Source organism: Emys orbicularis, chromosome 15 (genome assembly GCF_028017835.1).
Source record: "Emys orbicularis isolate rEmyOrb1 chromosome 15, rEmyOrb1.hap1, whole genome shotgun sequence".
Taxonomy (NCBI): Eukaryota; Metazoa; Chordata; order Testudines; family Emydidae; genus Emys; species Emys orbicularis.
In genome coordinates, this window is record NC_088697.1 from 10,893,359 (window position 1) to 10,917,302 (window position 23,944).

The following is a 23,944-nucleotide window of genomic DNA, read 5'->3' on the forward strand; positions in this document are numbered from 1 at the left end:
GAGGTCCCCTGTGTGCCCACAGGGTCTTGGGTGAGTTCGGGGGTTACTGGTTCCAGGTCCAGGGTGATAAACATATCCTGGCTGTTGGGGAAACCGGTTTCTCCGCTTCCTTGCTGCTGTGAGCTATTTACATTATCTTCATCCTCATCTTCCTCGTACCCCGAACCCGCTTCCCTGTGTGTTTCTCCAGTGAGGGAGTCATAGCACATGGTTGGGGTAGTGGTGGCTGCACCCCCTAGAATGGCATGCAGCTCCGCGTAGAAGCGGCATGTTTGCGGCTCAGCCCCGGACCTTCCGTTTGCTTCTCTGGCTTTGTGGTAGGCTTGCCTTAGCTCCTTAATTTTCACGCGGCACTGCTGTGCGTCCCTGTTATGGCCTCTGTCCTTCATGGCCTTGGAGACCTTTTCTAATATTTTGCCATTTCGTTTACTGCTTCGGAGTTCAGCCAGCACTGATTCATCTCCCCATATGGCGAGCAGATCCCGTACCTCCCGTTCTGTCCATGCTGGAGCTCTTTTGCGATCCTGGGACTCCATCACGGTTACCTGTGCTGATGAGCTCTGCGTGGTCACCTGTGCTCTCCACGCTCAGCAAACAGGAAATGAAATTCAAACGTTCGCGGGGCTTTTCCTGTCTACCTGGCCAGTGCATCTGAGTTGAGAGTGCTGTCCAGAGCGGTCACAATGAAGCACTGTGGGATAGCTCCCGGAGGCCAATAACGTCGAATTCCGTCCACACTAACCCAATTCCGACCCCCTAAGGCCGATTTTATCGCTAATCCCCTCGTCGGAGGTGGAGTAAAGAAACCGGTTTAAAGGGCCCTTTAAGTCGAAAGAAAGGGCTTTGTCGTATGAACGTGTCCAGGCTTACTTCGATTTAACGCGGCTAAAGTCGACCTAAACTCGTAGTGTAGACCAGGCCTGACCGTCTTCCTAACAGCCCAATACCACCTTATTTCAGTGTGACTGGTTTGGGATATGAGGATGTGACCATATGCTTCCCAGCTTATGGCTGCCCCTCCTGGCTAGCCAAAGGCCTTAGCCTAAGAACAAGGCCTCAGACTATCCTAGTGAGAGAAGGCCCAGACACAGGCGGACTGTGATTTTGATTCTTTGGTTTTATACCCCTGTAAGTAGCTAAGTGATAAAAATACACCTAAGTTCTTAAAGTATAGGCTTTACAGGCAGGCCTGAATATCTCTATTCTAACAGTGGGTTCTACCCCTTCCTCCATTCTGTGTCTGTCTTGTCTATTTAGATTGTAAATTCCTCAGGGCATGGACCATCTACTATTCTGTGTTTGTACTTGTCCTAGCACAATGGGGACCCACTGTTAATGGGTCCTCAGGCACTAAGGTAATGCATATGATTTATAATAATAATAACTCTCCTGCCACTTTGAGCCAAGGAATATGGCCTTGGTATGTTACTGCTTAAAAATGATCTGGGGTTAAAACCATGGAATATTCTTTGACAAGTATCCCACAAATTCCACTGACCTCCCTTGTTTTCTTTACCTGGAGTAGGGTTTCCAATTTCCAAACCTGATGTGATCTCGCAGCTGGAACGAGGGGAAGAGCCATGGATCCCAGACCTCCAGGGCTCTGAGAAAGAAGTGCTCCCAAGAGCTGCCTTCACAGGTGAGGAATTGGTTAAACCAACTCAACAACTGTTTGGGAATGCAGGAAACATTTGGGATGCCCTACAAAGACCCTGTGAGTTCTCCAAGTTCAGGATTGTTCCGTGCAGATGTGGAATCATTACAGCAGATGTCACTCATGGCTTCCCTCCTATTCTGACTGACAACTGGCAGCAGATCCCTCCCCGATCTCGCTTTCCCCTGAGTGCTCTGGTGAGATGCGGACCAAAACTGATCCCTTCCTCTCTCGTCTGTGGGAAGGGTTTGGGGAAAATCAGCTCCTGATAGGTTTGATCTCTCCCACACATATTTTGGTTTGTTCATCCCTTTTTCCATTCCTCTCTCTGAGATCTCCTTTCTTTCTTGTGCAGGGACTGACCTATGTCTGGATTCTCTCTGTCTCCCATCAGGTGTTGGGATGGTGAGTGAGAATGAGGAGAAACCCCATCAGGAAGATGCTGAGCAAGTAGAACCACATGGAACGTTATCAGGAAGATCCAAAGGGAATGTTTCCGGGAGTTGTGCACTCCGAGAAAAAGCAAAAGCCTGTGAGACTCAGGAGAGGTCAGAGGAAAACTTTAGTAGCCACTCAGACCTTATAACAAGCAACAGAATCAACTTGAAAGAGAGACACTACACATGCTCCGAGTGCGGGAAAAGCTTCAGTTGGAGCTCAGACCTTGTTGCACATAGGAGAATCCACATGGGTGAGAAACCTTATGGATGCTCTGAGTGTGGGAAACGCATCATCGATAGTTCAACCCTCATCTCACATCAGCGAATCCATACAGGAGAGACGCCCCACACATGCTCTGAGTGCGGGAAAAGCTTCAGTCGGAGCTCACACCTTATCACATATCGTAGAATCCACACAGGAGAGATGCCCTACACGTGCTCTGAGTGTGGGAAAAGCTTCAATCACAGCTCTACCCTTATCACACATCAGAGAATCCACACAGGGGAGAAGCCCTACACATGCTCTGAGTGTGGGAAAAGCTTCAATCAGAGCTCAAACCTTATCACACATCGTAGAATTCACACAGGAGAGACGCCCTACGTGTGCTCTGACTGCGGGAAAAGCTTCAGTTGTAGCTCACACCTTATCAGACATCAGAGAATGCACACAGGGGAGAAGCCCTACACATGCTCTGAGTGTGGGAAAAGCTTCAATCAGAGCTCAAGCCTTATCACACATCGTAGAATCCACACAGGGGAGAATCCCTACCGATGCTCTGAGTGCGGGAAAAGCTTCAATCGGAGCTCAGACCTTGTCACACATCGTAGAATCCACACAGGAGAGTTGCCCTACGTGTGCTCTGACTGCGGGAAAAGCTTCAATCACAGCTCTACCCTTATCAGACATCAGAGAATCCACACAGGGGAGAAGCCCTACACATGCTCTGAGTGTGGGAAAAGCTTTAATCACAGCTCTACCCTGATCACACATCGTAGAATCCACACAGGGGAGAATCCCTACACATGCTCTGTGTGCGGGAAAAGCTTTAATCACAGCTCTGCCCTGATCACACATCGTAGAATCCACACAGGGGAGAATCCCTACACATGCTCTGTGTGCGGGAAAAGCTTCAATCAGAGCTCAAACCTTATCACACATCGTAGAATCCACACAGGAGAGACGCCCTACACATGCTCTGAGTGCGGGAAAAGCTTCAATCAGAGCTCACACCGTATCGCACATCGTAGAATCCACACAGGGGAGAATCCCTACAGATGCTCTGAGTGCGGGAAAAGCTTCAATCGGAGCTCAGACCTTGTCACACATCGTAGAATCCACACAGGAGAGACGCCCTACACATGCTCTGAGTGCGGGAAAAGCTTCAATCAGAGCTCACACCTTATCACACATCGTAGAATCCACACAGGAGAGACGCCCTACACATGCTCTGTGTGCGGGAAAAGCTTCAGTGATAGCTCAAGCCTTATTAGACATCAGAAAATCCACATGAGAGAGAACTGTAATAAATCCCCTGACTAGGGCTGGCCAAAGATTTTTTTGTTTTGTTTTTTAAATCACATTTGCTAATTCCCACATAGTGATTTTTGCACCATCTTCACTGTGGTCTCTCAGATCCACCATATGAGTTGCCTGCTTCTGCCTTTTGCAGCTCACCCTTCTTTGGGGTTAGCCTTGTGATCTTTTCTATCAACTCCTTTTGAGTCGTAGGAGTGTGTGTCCCTCCAGCCAGTAATGTTCATCAGCTCCAGGTGGGAGAGAGAGGTTTGATCCCAACAAGCTACACTGAGGCAAAAACTACCTGTGCCTCACATCCACTAGGACTGTACATGGCGTTGGCTCCTCAAGTTCGTGATCTTGGTGTAAAAAGAAAATTCTAGTTGTAGAGCAGATGCAGCCCAGGTGCAGTGGTTGGCATTAGCTTTCCCCGTGACCCGACCTAAACAAACCCTGAGCGTCACGGTTATACTGTTTCCCCCATTTCAAAGCAATTGTTAGTCATCAAGTTCCCCCTTCGGGAACAAATTGTTTCATTCCCAGTTGCTCTGATGTTGCTTCAGGTAGTGCTGGAGAGCAGATACTTTTACTACCGTTTTCCTCACTTAAAATATATTGAACTATAACAAAGAGGAGGAAGAGGGCAGAGATAGCGAAAAATGTCATTTCACCCTCTGTAACAACAGAAGAAGATCGGGTAAGTCAGAGGGATTCGCTTATTCCCCATCACCATCCCAATCCCCCTGTTGTTCAATTGGGTAGGTCAATATTTTTTCTAAAGGGCTGGGAAGAGGATTCCCTAGTAAATGACTTGGAACTAAGCAAAATACCCATGCATTGGGCTCCCAAAGCAGTTGTGGCACGGGCGCTGCAGGAGGTCGCTCCTGAGGATATCTCCTTCCTAATCAGGTGCATGTTGCCTATTATTTGGGAAAGGCAATCTCTATCTAGGTAGAGATGGGGAAAATGGAAGGGACATTTCTGCTCAACTCTCCCCTGGGAGATGCTGCAAATGTGTAGAAAATGAAATCCATGTTGAATGTGATATAGCTGCAGAAAGATATCTATTTTTAATAGATACCTGACAATTTGGGTCTTACACGGATTCTAAGCCGTACCTGAATTTAGGTCCTAATTTAAATCTGTGCCACCAGATTAAAGAAATAAAAGGGCAAATTTGGGGGCGTTATACCTCACTATCGCTACTGATATGTTGTGTGGTTGGTGAAGAATTCTACGCCAGAGAAGTGTAAAATTACTCCAAGTAAGGTCAAAGATTTGACAGGAACTCAGGTAGAAATTGCAGGTACTGGTGGTTGATTTTTCACCCCAGAGATAGAAGCTATGGTGACCTGTGGCCAAGGTAACTATTTTTAGAACCCTGCTCCCTTGTTAAGTGGCATTGGTCACACTCCTAAAGGATGCCATGATTAAATTGGGCACAACTGTCTTTTACCATTTGGATCCAAAGTTTCATGAAGCACAGAGACAAACAGCTGATTCCTTCAGAGCCATTCCATGCCTATGGGTCCCAATCTGGCTGCCTTTTGTTGGACAAGAAGCACTTCCATGCTCGGCAAATAATGGTAGCCAGAGTCTGTGGTTTGGTCTCTTCGTTTTTCTAATTAAAACTAATGCATTTGTATCACTTCTCCTCCTGCTGCTACTTTGAAAGATTAGAAAATGTGAAAATCAAGAGAAAACTGCCCTATAGGTTTATATTTTGTAATCTTTGAATAAGTTGTTACCAGCGACAATGAAGTTAAACATGAAGTTATTTAGTGTAACGGAAGAGGCTGATCATTTGATAACTTTCAGTGTTACAATATAATTCAGGTTTCTTCTAGTTCTGTCCCTGCCCTCTCCTACTACATAGGAAATGGTGGCTAATCCTGAAATTAAAACCTCACTCCAAAGGAGTTAGTGGGGGAATATGTGAGAGAAATAGCATGTATGAGAATAGAGACCCAGTATAGACGGTAAAATGGAATTTATTATGATAAATTTAAAAATAAATCTTCTCTTAAGAGGAAAATTACTCGAGACAAGATGTGGAACCTTTTACCCAGTTAGAGGGTAACATCCACAGAGTTCTCCAGGTCTCTTGTTTGCAAAGCAAAGATGTCACATCAGGCAGGAGATGTCAAAATCTAAAATGGTGATGGATGTGTGATAGTAGCTTTTCTGGGTTGTTTGTTTGGTTTGGTTTTTTAATTTAATTTAAATTTTGCAACCAGTTATTTTTATAGGTGCTGAGGCCCCTTTTCTTTTTGAGCACAGCTGTTTAACCCTCAGGCCTGGCTCTGGAAACCTCCCCAAAACTGGCCTTGTGTTTTTTTCATGTTTCATATCTTTGGGGTTGACACATCCTCACTACATGCGGTTCACAGCAACAGATACTTTGAGAAACCTGCTGGGTTAAGCGGACCTTTTCCAAACTGAGATTGGCCCAAAGTCTGCCTCAATTCAGCTGGATTGGGACATGTCTGTATGAAAGGAGTGGTTCACACCTGATTTGCCCAGAGACTTCGGGGGAGGTGTGGTAAGATAGGGTGAGCAGGAATCCACAACAATAAAGTTAAAGGTAAGGGTGACAGACTTTCACCTTGCAGGTCAAGAAACCTGTTCTGTTCATTCCCTCTGACGCCTCTGGCACTGGTCACTCTCAGGCAGCACGCTGGGCTAGATGGACCATTGGTCTGACCCAGTATGACCAGTCTTGCGTTCTTCTGTAAGCCATCTAGGGCCTGGTCTACACTGGCAAGTTTCTGCCCAGTAAAGCAGCTTTCTGCGCTGTAACTCCCGAGGTGTACACACTGCCGAGCCACTTACTGCACAGAAACTGAGCAGTTGCAGCGCTGTAAAGAAACCACATCGACGAGAGGTGTACAGCTTCCTGTGCCGGGGCTACAGCGCCGCGATGCCAGTGTAGACACCCTCGTCAATTACAGCGCTGTGATTGGCCTCCGGGAGGTGTCCCACAATCCCTGTTCTCGCCTCTCTGGTCATCGGTTTGAACTCTACTGCACTGCTCTCAGGTGACCAACCATGAACACCCCACCCCCCTTAAATTCCTTGAGAATTTTGAAAGTCCCCTTCCTGTTTGCTTGGTGATGCATGCAGTGGTCTCAGCACATCTTTCCAGGTGACCATGCCTGCGCCACACACCAGGCCATCCCTTGCTTGGAGCAATGTTGAGCTGCTGGACCTTATCAGCATTTGGGGAGAGGAGGCTGTTGTAGCTCTAAGGATTAATATGCTTATTTGCATAGTTAGAAAGTAAACAGCTCTAACAGCTTTTGCATTAGCTTCCTCTGCCAGAGGTGTGACATTAGTTTCCCCTGTCAGAGGCACCACCAAAGGTGTGATCCTATATCTTTCAACACCAGGTCATCAAAACAGGGTGTAAGTATTAACCAAGGCTTTGCAGCACATAATCGTGTATTACCATATATATATCTTGAATAACTGTGATACAATTATAATTTTGTAATTCTAACTGTTTTACCATTTACTTACTATGTCATTGATTTTAATAAAAAATCTTTAACTACACCTGTCTCAGTGTAAACTTCCTGTCATACCCCCAAAGTTCCTTTTATGAACTCTGTAAAGCCTAATTCAAAACAAATTTTATCTTCTAATCAAACAAATTGGCAAGCCTAAACCCATACTAATTAATAGCCATAATAATAATTATTAATATTATCAATTAAAAATTAATTAACTTAAATTAATAAATTAAATCAACACTACTAATACACCCCAAATCAGGCTACACTGTCCAGTCCCAGCTGTGCTCCAGCCACAGAAATTATGATACGTATGGACAGATTTCACAATGCATGAGAGAAAGGGGCCATGACCAGGACACGCTGCACTGCAGGGTCAAAGTGAAGGAGCTGTGGAACGCCTACTCCATGGCGCGGGAGGCAAACCGCCGCTCCGGTGCTGCACCCACCAGCTCCCGGTTCTATAAAGAGCTGGATGCGATACTTGGTGGTGACCCCACCTCCACTATGAAGGCCACTGTGGATACTTGGGTGGCTCATGTGCCAGTTGACAGTGGACCGAGCCAGGAGGGGGAAATCTTGGATGAGGATGTGAAGGCGGAGGGAGACCCAGAGGCAGAGGATGAGTTGGAGGTCAGAGGTGCATGCAGCCAGGAGTTCTTCTCTACCCCGGAGGAGGCTAGCCAGTCACAGCTGTCGGAGCTTGGCAAAGTTCAAACAGGAGAGGAGGCCCCTGGTAAGTGGCTTTGATTTTGGGAATCACTGATGCGAGTTGTTGGGGGCAGGAGGGTTGCAGAAAGCAGGCTTGTGTCTGTATGATGCGCGTACCACCACATGCCCAGTCTGAGTGGCGGAACAGGGTGATGATTGACTCCCTCACTTCACGGGAATCTGCGCCAGAGATCTCCACGAAACTCTCATGGAGATACTGGATAATCCGCTGCCGCAGGTTCTTTGGCAGAGCTGCTTTGTTTCTTGCCCCATTAAGGGTAACTTTCCTGCACTACTCTGCCGTCATGGGAGGGGCGGGGGGGACCATTGCTGCACACAGGTGAGCCACATAAGGGCCAGGGTGGAAGCTGCAGTCTTGGAGAAGACCCTCTGTCATAACTATAAAGGGAAGGGTAACAGCCCTCCTGTGTACAATACTATAAAATCCCTCCTGGCCAGAGACTCCAAAATCCTTTTACCTGTAAAGGGTTAAGAAGCTCAGGTAACCTGGCTGACACCTGACCCAAAGGACCAATAAGGGGACAAGATACTTTCATATCTTGGGGGGGGGAAGGTCTTTGTTTGTGCTCTTTGTTTTGGTGGTTGTTCGCTCTTGGGACTAAGAGGGACCAGACATCAATCCATGTTCTCCAAATCTTTCTGAACAAGTCTCTCATATTTCAAACTTGTAAGTACAGCCAGGCAAGGCGTGTTAGTTTTATCTTTGTTTTCTCAACTTGTAAATGTACCTTTTACTAGGGTGTTTACCTCTGTTTGCTGTAACTTTGAACCTAAGGCTAGAGGGGGTTCCTCTGAGCTCTTTAAGTTTGATTACCCTGTAAAGTTATTTCCCATCCTGATTTTACAGAGATGATTTTTACCTTTTTCTTTAATTAAAAGCCTTCTTTTTAAGAACCTGATTGATTTTTCCTTGTTTTTAGATCCAAGGGGGTTGGATCTTGATCCACAAGGAGTTAGTGGGAGAAAGGAGGGGGGATGGTTAATTTCTCCTTGTTTTAAGATCCAAGGGGTTTGGATCTGTATTCACCAGGGAATTGGTGAAGAGTCTCTCAAGGCTACCCAGGGAAGAGAATTAGCATTGGGAGTGGTGGCAGCGGTCCAGATCTAAGCTGGTAGTTAAGCTTAGAAGTTTTCATGCAAGCCCCCACATCTTTACCCTAAAGTTCAGAGTGGGGAAGGAGCCTTGACACCCGCCCTTGATTCCCTGCTCACCCTCAGCAGCGAGATATTTTCCATAATGAACACAGCCTGTGGAAAATGTGGACACAGAAATGATTATAAGCCCGCCCCCCCCCCCCACACACAGAGCTGTCTCTCCCCAAGAGCCACGTGCCCAGTGTACAGTACAGTCTTGGAATGATGATTTCCCCTGCCCCTGCTGTTACCATTTTGGAGATCTTGTGGCTCATGTGTGCTTGCCTGGGTTTAGCCAGTTAGTGATAGGTATGTGAACAGTGGCTGTGTTTTAAATCACTGCATCAGTGGTCTCTGTGTTGCAAACAATACTGCTTCTGTAAAATGTTGCATTTTGGCTTCACAGAGATGATCTTGGGAGCCCAGCCTCCCTCTTGGTTATTGCCGGCTGAACAGCTGCACAGAATTAGAAAGCGGCCATGAAGAACTAAAGAGAACTTTCTGCATGAGGTCATGATGCACTCCGTGGCTGAGAAACAAGAATTGGAGTGGCCGGACAGTGAGAAGAGGGACCGAAAGGAGAACACGGTGTGTCCGAATGAAGCCACAGAGCAGCTTTTAAATGTTATGGACTGCCAAGTGGACACTCTCCAGGTGCTACTAGCACTGCAAACCGAGCAGCTCCGCGACCACCCTCCCCTGCATCTGCTGTTGCAAAACTCTTCCCAATGCATCCCTGTGGGGTCTCATGCGGCGCGGATAAAGCACACGACCAATGTGGTTGCAAGCTGACTCAAGCTGACTCAAACTCTGTTTATTACAAGCTTTCTTTTATAGTCTTTCTTAACATTACATAACACAATTAGGCTATAATTACACATCTACTGATTGGACAAGAAGGAGAATCATGTGTTTATCACATGTATAGCCCCACACCGATTGGTTCAATTGTTCCTTACATAAGGCCTCATCTTATATAACCACCAGGGGGCCTTACATAAGGCCTCATCTTATATAACCACCAGGGGGCCTTACATAAGGCCTCATCTTATGTAACCACCAGGGGGCCTTACATAAGGCCATGATTTATTGCCAGGCAAGTGTCCCATCGTGACCCTTACCCTCTCATGGAACTTTACATCCCCACACCTCCCCCCTTTTTCTTAAATAAGGAAGTACAGCATTATTGGGTGTCTAGGCTGTGACAAACAATAAGTGCAGGTCCGGTGTCACTACTGGATAAGCCTCGGGCGCAAATTTCCCATCTATATGGGCTTCCCTAATAAGTCCGTGCCAACGCCTTACGGGGTCCGGGGGGCCCGAGCCGCCCGGGATATTGTTCGAAGCATGTCGCAGGGTGGAAACATCGGATGAGTATGCCGGAGGCTTCGGGGCAAACGGGTTGGTGAAACTGTATATGGTCATCTGTTAGCTTCTGGCACTTTACAATGTTATTCAAGTCAGCACCCATTAAATTTGTTACAAGATACACTTCATAAGTTGCTGGTATAACAAAAACCCGCGTCTTTGTCCCCATTTCAGTAAACGGGACAAAGCGTCAGAGGGAAGCTTCTCTCCCCTTTTTTTTTTCCAGCGATGCGTAATAAAATCATGCACCGTCTCCTCCTCTGCAGACAAAGCAGAGCCCATTTTATGGAATGCAGCCGCTCACCTGTGAGCTCACGAACACCTCTCTCGGACGACCAGGAGCCGGTATCCTCCGGGACCTCCTGCCGCGGCTGCCATCGAATGCAGCCGCTCACCTGTGAGCTCACGAACGTCTCTCTCGGTCGACCAGGAGCCGGTATCCTCCGGTACCTCCTGCCATGGCTGCCACCTGCGCCTTTTCTCACCGAACGCTTCAGTCGGCTGTGTTTGCATACGTGATAGGAGAATTTGGACAGTCTTTATCTGCATCCCCAATTTCTTCAGTTTCCATGGCTGCATCCTCACTTTTTTTTTAGTTTCTGTGGCTGCAGATGTTTTTATATATTTCATTCTTTTTGTTCTGGTGTAAGGTTCTTCTGCATGCTTACGTTTTTGTTTCTTTATATGTGTTTGTTTTTCTTCTTCATTATGATTACCATTTCCATTTATTTCCACCCGAGCTGTATTATTCCTCTCATGCTTTTTCTTCTTCTTTTTCCTCTTTGCATTATTGCTTTTGGAAGTTTCCTCATTTTCATCTTCAGTACCTTCCTTTTCTTTTTTAGGCTTTAATCGGCTGCCTTGATGTCCAAGTCGAATCACGTCGGGGTCACCATTTGTGGGGTCTCATGCGGCGCGGATAAAGCACACGACCAATGTGGTTGCAAGCTGACTCAAGCTGACTCTGAATCTGTTTATTACAAGCTTTCTTTTATAGTCTTTCTTAACATTACATAACACAATTAGGCTATAATTACACATCTACTGATTGGACGAGAAGGAGAATCATGTGTTTATCACATGTATAGCCCCACACCGATTGGTTCAATTGTTCCTTACATAAGGCCTCATCTTATATAACCACCAGGGGGCCTTACATAAGGCCTCATCTTATATAACCACCAGGGGGCCTTACATAAGGCCTCATCTTATGTAACCATCAGGGGGCCTTACATAAGGCCATGATTTATTGCCAGGCAAGTGTCCCATCGTGACCCTTACCCTCTCATGGAACTTTACATCCCCACACATCCCCCTGACACCACCAACACACTCTTATCCAGCTCCTGGTTCCAGTCTGTACTCGCTGCATTCCACTCCTGCCCCATCACAGTCCAGCCCTGCGGACGCCCAGTACCCAGTGCACTCAACACCCATCCCTCTGTAGTTTATTCCTGCTGAAGTACAGTACCCACTGCACTGTACTCTAAAGGATAACGTTGGATATGATACCTGGACATACACAAATCTTTAACTGTCCCGGGACCCCACCTCCTCCTGTGCCCCTCCCTTCCCCCATCCCCCACAGTGCTGATGTGGTTTTTTGTTGTTGTTGTCTCTCTCCTCCGGTTGTTGTTTTTTAATAAAAGAATAGTTTTGGTTTGAAAGCAATCTTTATTCCATTAATGGAAAGCAAACAGAGCCTTGCAAAGCAACACACAACTTTCTTAAACCTTCATAGCGCACCGTCTGCAGCAATCACAATCACCTCCTAGCATTACAAGCACTGCACTGAACTCCTGTGAATAGCAACAAATATTAGTGGCTTTTAGCTTCAAATTGCTGCCTCGAGGTATCCCTGATCCTTATGGCCCCACGCGTCACCCCTCTAATAGGCCTGGTCTCTGGCTGTTCAAATTCAGCCTCCGGGTGCTGAGCCTCAGCGGTCCAACCCTAAATGAAGCTTTCACCCTTCCCTCCACAGATATTATGGGGCGTACAGCATGCGGCTATAAGCATAGGAATATTGTCATCAGCCAGGTCCAGCCTTCCACAGAGGCAGCGCCAGCGGGCCTTTAAACGGCCAAAAGCTCACTCAACTGTCATTCTGCACTTGCTCAGCCTGTTGTTGAACAAACTCCTTGCTGCTGTCAAGATGCCCCGTGTATGGCTTCATAAGCCACGGCATTAAGGGGTAAGTAGGGTCTCCCAGGATCACAATGGGCATTTCGACTTCCCCTAAAGTGATCTTCTGGTCAGGGAAGAAAGTCCCTGCTTTCAGCTTCCTGAATAGGCCAGTGTTCTGAAAGATGCGTGTGTCATGCCCCTTACTGGATCAGTCTGTGTTAATGTCTGTGAAACGCCCACAGTCATCCACAAGTGCCTGGAGAACCATAGAAAAATACCCCTTGTGATTAATGTACTTGTTGGCTAGGTAGTCAGGTGCCAGAATTGGAATATGCGTGCCATCTATCCCCCTCCGCAGTTAGGGAAGCCCGTTTGTGCAAAGCCGTCCACAATGTCACACACGTTGCCCAGAGTCTGTCTTTCAGAGCAGGATGCAATTAATGGCCCTGTACACTTATCAACGGGGTCCAACGGTCGACTTTCCCACTCCAAACTGGTTGGCGACCGATTGGTAGCAGTCTGTAGTAGCCAGCTTCCACAGTGCAATTGCCACACGCTTCTCCAATGACAGGGCAGCTCTCATTCTCGTGTCCTTGCACTGCAGGGCTGGGGCGAGCTCATCACATAGTCCCATGAATGTGGCTTTCCTCATCCGAAAGTTCTGCAGCCACTGCTCATCGTCCCAGACGTGCATCACGATGTGATCCCACCACTCGGTGCTTGTCTCCTGAGCCCAAAAGCGGCGTTCCACTGTGGTCAGCACCTCCGTGAATGCCACAAGCGATCTCGTGTCATAGCTACTGCGTGTGGTGAGATCAATATCGTACTCCTCTTGCCTTTGTAGTTTAAGGAATAACTCCACTGCCACTCGTGACGTGTTAGTAAGTGTGGGATCCATTCCTACAGACCGAATAGGCAGAGCATGTAGTACACAAATCATTGAAAGATGGCCCCAAATGGGGACAGAAGCACAGGGATTGCTGAGATGAGAAACAATGCATCACGGGACATTCATGGCGGTGCTGACCACAGTGGAATGCTGCTTTTGGGCTCAGGAAACACCTCCCTCCCACCTTCCCACAACTCCACCTTCCCACAACTCCCACCTCCCTCCACTTTCCCACAACTCTTAGCGGCAGAAGAGAAAGAGGTGCTCAGTGCGATAGCTGCCCAGAGTCCACCGCTCTGAGTACCACTGTAAGTTCAGCAGGCAGCTGACAGTGTGAACACACAATAGCGGTTTCTCTTCAGCGCTCTCAGAGAGACTGACTGCCAGGATCCCAGGACTGATCTACTCTGGGGAATGAAGCACAACATCAACAGGCTATGCAGCCTTCACTAGTCTCCCTGTACCTGCAAACCCTGCTAGCCCAAAGTGCTGGACCATCTATGCCATTACCTGGTTCCTACACTGCAGCTACAGTTCCTACTCCAGGTGAATCCAAAGACCAAGAGGTGCAGAGACCCAACCCCTTATAATCTTAGAAATGTTTTGTTCCTTTTTCTATTTTTTGTCTGTTTCTTTTTATGAACTTGGAGACCTCCCAGCCTTTCTATTAGATTGGGCTGTAACCATGCGGCTCAGTGGGTGTGAGTGTGTGAACACCTCTGAAATCTACAAAGGGAAGATGCTAGGAAGAATAGTTCCCCAAATCTGAATAGCCTTAAAACTCTGCACTATGAAATGACTGAATGCATGCTCCTCACCTATGGAAGCATTGCAAGGCATTGAGCTGTCAGATATGTATTGTTCAGCGAGAGCTGTTTGAACTTCTTTTACTAATGTCTCTATAAGTTCTGTATGTGTTTTGGGGCGAGAGGGCAAGGAGAAGTATTAGCTACACAATAGTGACATCTAAGGAGAAAACTGTAATTGGTTGTAGGCTAAATGTAAGCAATAATTTGGTTTCGGTATTGAAATATTCAGCTGGCTAAATCTGGGTTGCACTGCCTGGGTAAAAATCTGATTGGGTTTTTGGCATCACTAAAGATGCACCTGCCTTCTTGGGTTGCTCTTTTAGGATTTATAAGGGTTGATTTTCTGCTGTACTAATCTGATGGTTTGACTAAATTGATGACTTGATTCCAATGCAATATCCTTGTTAACTCATTGAGTTACTGATTTGACCTGAACTTTGTCACTGTATTGTTTAACCCTTAGCTGAGTGGTGTCTATAGTCATTTAGCCTTAGTGATGTGTGCTCTTGGATTTATTTGTTCGTGTTAATAAAACATGTAACTGGGCTATTGAGTCATTTCTTTCAATAAGCATCAGGGGCTGGAACGTTTATTTGTATATTTCCCTTTAATTCAATCTCCATTTTCTTCATTTCATACTGTCCTAAGTTAAGGAATGTGCAGCACCAAAAACTGACACAAGCCTTTTGCTGCCCCATTCTGTGCCCATCCAGCAGGAGTAGAGAACAAACACCTCCTGGAGCGGGGATTGTCACACTGGACTGTAAATACAGATGCATGTTCCCAAGCTTTCCTGTCTTTCTCCAACCTTGGCATAAGGGTGACACCTACAGCTGCTTGTAATCACGCCTGGCAGGAAGAAGACCCCTATGTGCATTCCCTGGGGAGACAGGCGGATCTGGGAGACCCTGGACACTGGGGGATATTTACCCAGAGCTCAGGTTCAATCTACTCAGGGGTGATGCAGGAGAAAAGAGCTGGGCGCTGCTTTCCCCACATTTCTCCTTATCCCCTTTCGGTCTCTTCACTCTCCCTTTCTTCCCCCTTCCCCAACCCTCTGGCAGGGAGACTTGGTCACTTCCCTGCTCCCAGGGGCGCTCACTCTCCCGTAGCTGGATTGGCCCCTGCGAGTGCTAAGAGGAGCGAGAGCCTGGGTGCGGGTCAGTCCCTGCAGCGGCTCTGGGACACACAGAGGCAGGAGGAGGAGCAGAGATGGGGGTGTTGTAGGAGACTTGATTCAGTGATATTGGAGCATAAGCTTTCGTGGGTGAATACCCACTTTGTGAGATGATGAAGTGGGCATTCACCCATGAAAGCTTATGCTGCAATCCGTCTGTTAGTCTATAAGGTGCCACAGGACTCTCTGTCACTTTTTACAGATCCAGACTAACACGGCTACCCCTCTGATACTTCATTCAGTGAAATCCTTTACAGAACCAAAGAATCCCTTGTCAGTGCATCTGGCTGCATAAAGTCTCCTAGCAGTTCACCAATTTCTCTTATCTGCTGCTGGGATTCCCTGAATTACTTTTATCACTTCATCATTTAGCTTTGTTATTGTGCAGATGCATGGCATTGTGCTATTTAATTTATATTTTACCAACAAGTCCTCCTTGAAAATATGCAGCAGTAAGTACTTGCTAGTTTTAGCAATGACAGCTGTGTTTCTAGTATTGCACTTGCTATGTTGTTTTTACTGTGATTTCTAATTTGGGATTTATAATTCTAACTTTTTCTTCTTATTTTTAGAGCAGAAGTTTATTCTGCTGGATCATCTGACTTCCAGCCTGACTGAATTTCTGGGCTGGCCTCAAAAAAATTTTTTATTCAATCTGCCAATGGTGTTTGCCTTTGCAACTGCTATTTTGCCTCTCAATCCAGCCCTTCATTTTTTTTCCACATGCCATTGCTTGTGTGTAGAATTTGATTAGCAAATATTCAATAACGGCCGTATACTCTCTCATGTAACATCCTTGTCAAAGGCAAACATCTATTGTAATTTTTGCTGAACATTAGAACTGCTATAGTGGGTCAGACAAATAGTCTGTCTAGTACAGGATCCTGTCTTCTTCTGACAGCGGCCAGTGCCAGGTGCTTCTGAGGGAATGAACACAACAGGCAATCACTGAGTGACCCATCCTGGCAGTCAGAGGTTTAGGGACACCCAGAGCATGGAGATGCATCCCTGATTATCTCCGCTAATAGCTGATGCACCTAGCCTGAGGAACTGATCTAATGCTTTGTTAAACCCATTTATAGTTTTGGCCTTCAAAACATAATGAGCACACATCTACAACCCCAAGAGGGCTTGACAACCACAAGAATTCTAAAACCATGAGTTATACACCCTGAGGTCAAGAAACTTTAATTAATACATGATATTTTGTTCTTATGTGCCTCTTTTAGCCTGAGCCTTTAGGGCTTTGAGCAGGGGGTTGGACTAGATGACTTCCTGAGATCCCTTCCAACCCTGATATACTATGATATATTCTATGGTGCCATAAGGCCACTTCCACAAAAACTGGAGCTAAACACCTGAATGAAACTTGGTCTACCCTCATACTTCTCCTGTTACCTCTCCCAAACATTTCACACACCTTAGGCCATATCTACACTACAAGCCTATGTTAACTCAAGTTATGTCAGCGTAGACTCGCTAGGGGTACTGTGTCACTTCCGTGACTGACTTGTGCTATTGTAATAAATCAAATAGAACTGTAATGGGGATAAATTACACCAGCATAGAAGTATATTGAATGCGAACCCTACGGAAATTAAAAATTTAAATTATCCTCCACGTGTCCCACTAAAATGAATCCAACCCACAGGTCACTTAGGCAGAAGTATCAATGTCAGGATGCTACATTGTGAGCACAGTAAATGAAGCTGCAAAATAAATGATGTTTAAATGACCTCACTTTATTTTTTACAATCCTATATTAAGAGGCAATTGATTATATATATATATACACACACACACACCAGGCAGGGTTGTTTGAAAGCCAAAGACTTTATGCTTCTATCCCCCACCACTATCAAGTTTTAGCAAATTAGGACAAGTCATCAAATAAAAACAAGCGTAGGTATCAGTAACTGCTACTGGTATCAATTCGCTACCTCTGTACCAGAAGATGGGAAAGGTGAGAAGTACCAAATTAGGACAAGTTAGCAAATACGAACAACCATAGGTATCAATAGCTGCTACTGGTAGCAGATTACATCAGATCGCAGTTTTTTACGATCTCTTACATATGAGTAACTGCTACAGGTAGCAAATTCCTACAGGTAACAGTTTCTCGCACTACACCTGCACAGCTCTGCTCCCCGGCTCTTCTTGAGCTCCTGATCTCTCCTTAGCTCGGCTCCACTCTGGCCAGGGTAGTTCCAGCTCACATGGAGGATGGGACCCCCTGGCCTGGTGACCCCCTCATCAGACATTCTGCCTGGTCAGTCAGGGTGAGCTGGAGCTTTGGCCTCTCCCCCTTGCCCTGGGGACTGTCAGTCTCAGGGTCCTGATTTCCCATTGACCCTTCCCCTTCCTTTTGGTAGGGAACTAGCCAACCAAAAAACCCCACTGAGTTTTAGTAAGGGGCCAACAATCCCCTTACACAAGCCAGCCCCGTGAGGGTCACAGATGTCCAGAGAAAACAGCACAAGCTGGTTCCATGGTGTAACGGTCAGCACTGAGGACTCTGAATCCTGCAATCCGAATATCAGTGGGACCTCGTCTTTGTGTGCAGCAAAGCCCTGGCACTCAAAGGCCTGGTCCACACTACCCCCCCACTTCGGACTAAGGTACGCAAATTCAGCTACGTTAATAACGTAGCTGAATTCGAAGTACCTTAGTCCGAACTTACCGCGGGTCCAGACGCTGCAGGCAGGCTCTCCCGTCGATGCCGCATACTCCTCTCGCTGAGCTGGAGTACCGGCGTCGACGGCGAGCACTTCCGGGATCGATCCAGGATCGATTTATCGCGTCTAGATAAGACGCGATAAATCGATCCCAGAACATCGATTGCCTGCCGTCGGACCCGGAGGTAAGTGTAGACGTACCCAAAGTGCTCACCTTCCCTGGCTCCAGTTGTGAAAGAGCGAGTCTTTCCCCTTCTGCTGCGTGACTCATGCCACTGGAGCCAGGTCTTCGGTCGGGATGGTGTGACAGGATGGCCGCAGTGGGTTGGGCCTCTAGAACTTGCCATCCTGGCTACCGATGCCAGCCATCCTGCGGTTTGACCTGATGGTTGGGATTCTCGCTGCTTCACCTGATGCCCACAAGTTTGGCCCTTGTGCTTGCTGCCACACTTTTCCTCTTGCCCACATGGTGCTTAAAGGAAGGAGTGCCAGGGCCAGGCTTCATAGTCAGGGATAGGCAGGAGGGAGGAAGAGTCCCAGGCTGGAGCCCAGCACACCTTTCCTCCTCTGGGCACCTAGAGCAGAGGCGGCTGGTGCTGACAGCTCCAAGGGAAGGCTTAAAAGCCACAGAGGAACCAAGGGCGAGGAGGACCAGGCCTACGCATGGCCAGCTGACAGCCACAAAGACACCCGGCCAGCCTGCTCCCTGGCATGCCAAACACCCACTGAAGGCCACCCGCAGACCAGCATGTGGGGCAGCTGCTGATGCACTGTGGCCAACATCAGAATGTTGTAGGAAAGCAGGGCCAGCCCCCCGGTGGGGCCTCTTACCGTTCTCACTCAAGGTGCTCACTTTTGCAGTGGGGCAGGAGATTTTTCCCCAAGAGGCTTTTCCCCAGATGGCGAGAAGCAGCAAATCACCTAGGCTCCATTTAGCAAGCCCCCTCAAGCACAGGGACAGGCGCATGTTTGGAAGAGGGAAACTGCTCTACACGCTAGCCCAGGCAGACGCTCATTTTCTTTGGTAAGTCAGGAATGGCAAAGGCCAGACTGGAAGACCTGGGGCTCATGCCCCAGCCTTTGTGAAGTCCTACCCTCAACTCCTTCCCGGGGCTCTAGCTGAAGCCAGAGCATTGGCCTGAGCGGCCAAGAAGAAAGCAGGACTTTCAGTACAAAGGGAAAACTGCACAAGCACAACCACGAAGGGACTCGACCCCTCAATTACCTGATCCAAAGTCAGGCACCTTATCCATTAGGCCACATGAGAAAATCCTCTCCAAGTATTTCTTTAGAAAAGGCGGACACTGCATTTTTTGGGTCATCTACTGAGGGGGCAGAGACACTCTGGGCACAAGAAGTCAAGTCCGCAGCAAGATGTGAGACTTAATTCTATGGAGCCAGGTGCAGGACTTTGGCAGGGAGGCTTAAGCATGAGGGGATCGAGGTGCAGCCCAAGACAACTGGTAAATGTGGTGCATGAATGAGCCCAAACTAGAAGGTTCCTTGTTGGCCTCAAAGGGTAGTTGCTCAAAAGGAGCCGTCTGGTGTGATGAAAAGAGTGACCCATGAATGGACTCAACTAGCTTGGGGAGTCCTTGCACTGGGGGGGTTGGGGGGGGTCAATATGTGGTTGGGAGAATTCCACATCCATAAAATCTCACCCCTGGGTTTGTAATGTCAGACTCCAGCAAACATGTCCCTCTATGTGTGGAGGGAGGGGCTGTGAGGGGAGGGACTGTGAGGGGGAGGGCTATGGAGTGTCTCTGTGAGGGGGAGGGTCCATGAGGGTGTCAGTGTGAGGGGGAGGGGCTGTGAGGATATAGTCACCTCCAGGCAGCAGGAGCCCCCTGATATGGGGGTTTACTGCCCCCTCCTCCCAGGTGCTTTGGGGGGCCCTAGGGCCCAGCATGGAGCTGCTGTCCCTGCAGGGTCCCTGGGAGTCACAAAGGGGTGATGTGAGGTTACTGCCCTGTCTGTCCTGGGGTGGGGGCCTGGAGCCCCCGGAACAGCCCTGTGGGGACTCAGCCCTGTGGGGAATTCATGGTCTGTGGAAAAGCACGTCTAGGACGGGGGATTCCCAGCTGCGTTACAGCGGCAGGAAGGAGAAGAGAGAGTTAAAGCTTCAGAACAGTCTGGGTGCGCTGGGTGTGGAGGAGGGTGCCCAGCTCTCAGTCTGCAGAATGTCCAACCCCAAACGTTCAAAAACCCTGAGTCGGGCTCACCAAAAATCACCAGATTGGCTTTGAAGTCAGGAGATTCTGTAAAAATAATAGATTTGGGGATCTTTTTTATTTGCCTTCTGCTTGATGAGCCTTTAGGGCGCACGGGGGTCCCATTTTGTAGCTTTCTCCACAGCCACAAGGGCTAGAAATGTCCTGTGTCTTTAAGAGCGAAGGCTGCAATCATCACATCTCCACTTGACTCCTGGAGCTGGGGCTTTACGGAAAAACAATAACTCTCACAGGACTCATGGGAGTTGGCAGCACTGAGTGGATTGAGTCTTTATTCTCCGGGATTCCCTGAAGCAGGGGTTCCCGACCTTTTTCTTTCTGTAGCTCCCGCCCAACGTGGTATAAAACCTCCACAGCCCACCTGTGCCACAACAACTGCTTTTCTGCACGTCCAGTAGATTAAACGCCAGGGCTGTCGTTAGGGGGTGAGCAGAGCAGAGCAATTGCGCAGGGCCCCACAGCCCAGGGGCCCCCACAAAGTTAAGTTGCTCTGGCTTCGGCTTCAGCCCTGGGTGGTGGGACTCAGATTTCTGCTTTCTGCCCTGAGCCCCAGCGAGTCTAACGCCGGCCCTGCTTTCTGGTTTATTTTGGTGGGGCCCCCCTGAAACCTGCTCGCTGCCCCCCAACTGGGGACCCCTGGTTGAGAACCACTGCCTGGGAACTCTGTTTAGAACAGGGGTCGGCAACCTTTCAGAAGTGGTGTGCCGAGTCTTCATTTATTCACTCTGATTTAAGGTTTCGCGTGCCAGTAATACATTTTAACGTTTTTAGAAGGTCTCTTTCTATAAGTCTATAATATATAACTAAACTATTGTTGTATGTAAAGTAAATAAAGTTTTTAAATTTTTTAAGAAGCTTCATTTAAAATTAAATTAAAATGCAGAGCCCCCCGGACCGGTGGCCAGGACCCGGGCAGTGTGAGTGCCACTGAAAATCAGCTCGTGTGCCGCCTTCGGCACACAGGCCATAGGTTGCCTACCCCTGGTTTAGAAGTAGGGAGCAAAGCTGCTGCCTTTCCTGATGGCTGAACTCAGGCCCTGAGAGTGGGCTATCCAGGCACAGCCAGCTGCACCAGGAGAGCTCACCGAGCAGCTGCCTGGCCTCAGGGACGGTCTGAGCCTGCAGGGCCCCAGGGGGCAATGAAGCAGCTGGGTCAGGCTGGGCACCTTGATGCCCAGAGAACGGCCCTGGCTCCCGGCTCAGCAGCAAAGAATAATTTCTCCCCCGTTCCCCAATAAATCAGCCTGAGCTAAGTGCAGTGCTGGGGGGTTCTCCTTTCACTCCTGCTGGGGAATGTGGGAGTCCCGGGGGCGTTTCTAGCAGAGCATTTGGGACTCAACTGGGGGAACCAGCTGTTCATTACAGAACGCTCACGTTCAGACGACATCTTTATTTACAGTTTTTTTATAATACGATATAATCCTTCAATCCTAGTGTCACCATCGATAACATGGCTTGGTCAGGCTGGTGGGATACCAAGGGTAAAACTAACCAGCTCTTCAAATCCAAGAGAGTGGAGATCAATCACCTCTCAGAGTCAATGCAGGTAATCAATAGGCAGACGGCGGGCCAAATCGCTTTTCAATGGACCCCCACATCTTTTTATTTACTTATTATTAGCATTAATGTTATTTTTTATTTCGGTGAAAAGCTTTGGGGTTTTGTGTAGAAACTTTATTTCCTCGGGAGAGACCCAGGAGCGGGGGCTGCCTGCATGTACCAAGCACCCACTAGATTAGAAGGTGACAGACAAACACCTTTAAGACGAGGCAGCCGTCCCTGTCAAGAAAATCATCTCCCGTCTTCACTTGAGTGACAGCCTGAATCGTTCCTTATCCGGGCAGAGCCCAAGGATTGGAATCAGCTGCAGCAACAAACCGTTCTGTACGTAGCAGGAACCAACACAAAATGTGCTTTAAAAGGAGCTGTCTCCTTCCTGCTGGGGTGAAATTTGCCCTTATGGTCATCGATTTTCATTTCCCTTCTCGGAGGGCAGAGATGGGGTTGGTGCTACCTGAGGCTGGGATGTCGAGCCCATGTGCCCATCTGTCCGTCACTCTGGGAACCTGTCTCTGCTGACAGGCTGCCTCCAGCCTGTCTGGCCAGCTCCTGAGCTCTGTGGGGGTGAGTCATTTGGCATAAGTGGCACTGAGAAAAAACTCTCCCCAGATCCTTTGGTGGTATAGTGGTGAGCATAGCTGCCTTCCAAACAGTTGACTCGGGTTCGATTCCTGGCCAATGCAGGGATGTTCCCCTTTTCTTGGCCAGGAATTGGTTTAATTTCAGTCACATTGTATCAGTTTATCAATGGAACGAGAGAATTAATGTCCCAAATCCCACCAGGTCATTCAACATCCAGTGGTGGAAGAAAGGGGCGGGACTATACAGTGAGCTGTTGGAGTCATCCTGGTATTACAATGTTTGGTTTATTCTTTAAAATTTTTCCTTTACTTCTCCTGTTTAGACTCAGATCCTTTAAGGTCAGAAGGGACCAGCGTGATCATCTGGTTCAACCTCCTGCACCTTGCAGACCAAAGGACCCCACCCACCCACTCCTGTAATAGACCCCTAACCTCTGCTTGAGTTACTGATGTCCTGAAATCATGGATTAAAGACGTCAAATTACAGAGAATCCACCATTTACACTGGTTTAAACCTGCAAGTGACCCATGCCCCATACTGCAGAGGAAGGTGAAAACCCCCCAGGGTCTCTGCCAATCTACCCGTGGGGAAAACTCCTTCCCAACCCCAAATATGGCCATCAGTGAGACCCTGAGCATGCGGACAAGATGCACCGGGCAGACACCTGGGAAAGAATTCTCTCCAGTAACTCTGAGCCCTCCCCACCTATTGTCCCATCTCCGGCCATTGGAGATATTTGCTGCTAGCAATCACAGATCGGCCACACGCCATTGTAGGCAGTCCCATCACACCACCCCATCCATAAACTTATCAAGCTCAGTCTTGAAGCCTATTCGTTTTTTTGCCCCCACTGCTCCCCTTGGGAGGCTGTTCCAGAACTTCACTCCTCCAGTGGTTAGAAACCTTCACATAATTTCAAGGTTAAGCTTGTTGATGGTCAGCTTATATCCATTAGTTTATTACTAGTGGGGGCATGTGATAATGTGGGGGAGGGAGGGAGGAAGACTGGAGAACTGACAATGGGAGCCTAGGGTGACCAGATGTCCTGATTTTGTGGGGACAGTCCCGATATTTGGGGCTTTTTTTATATGGGCTCCTATTACCCCCCACCCATGTCCCGATTTTTCACACTTGCTATCTGGTCACCCTATGGGAGCTGGAGAGATTCCCTGTTCCCCGATCACCCATCTCTGGGAGGAACCAGTTGGAATTGCCCTTGGGAAGCTGCCGCTAATAACTCAGGTGTAAAATCATTATTCCGTTGGAATCAGATTAAAGCCTCCTCACACCCGGTGTCACGGTCATCGACATGGCTCATTCCTGGGATGTTACCGGCCACAGCAATGCAATGAGTGGAACCAAATCCCTTTCCAGAGCCCAGGCACACACAGAAATCCTGGGGCTTTTCGTCCCTAGGCTTCTGGCGCCATCGTGTGGCCATTTGGTTTCACTCCTTTCTGTTCAAACCTTTAGCTTTCTGCACAGAAATGTTAATTCCCTGGGAGAGACTCGGGAGCGTTTCTCTGTTTTGTGTTGTT

The 23,944-nt window shown here is 48.0% G+C and overlaps 1 protein-coding gene across 1 annotated transcript in view; it reads left to right on the top strand.

Annotated features, from left to right (window-relative positions):
• Nucleotides 1-2,056: 2,056 nt before the first annotated feature.
• Nucleotides 2,057-23,944, top strand: part of LOC135889559 (zinc finger protein 850-like) — a 54,307-nt gene continuing 32,419 nt past the window's right edge. Inside the window, exon 1 of the mRNA XM_065417419.1 lies at nt 2,057-3,201. Within this exon, the coding sequence (XP_065273491.1) occupies nt 2,057-3,201 (1,145 nt within the window). The remainder of the gene's footprint in view (nt 3,202-23,944) is intronic.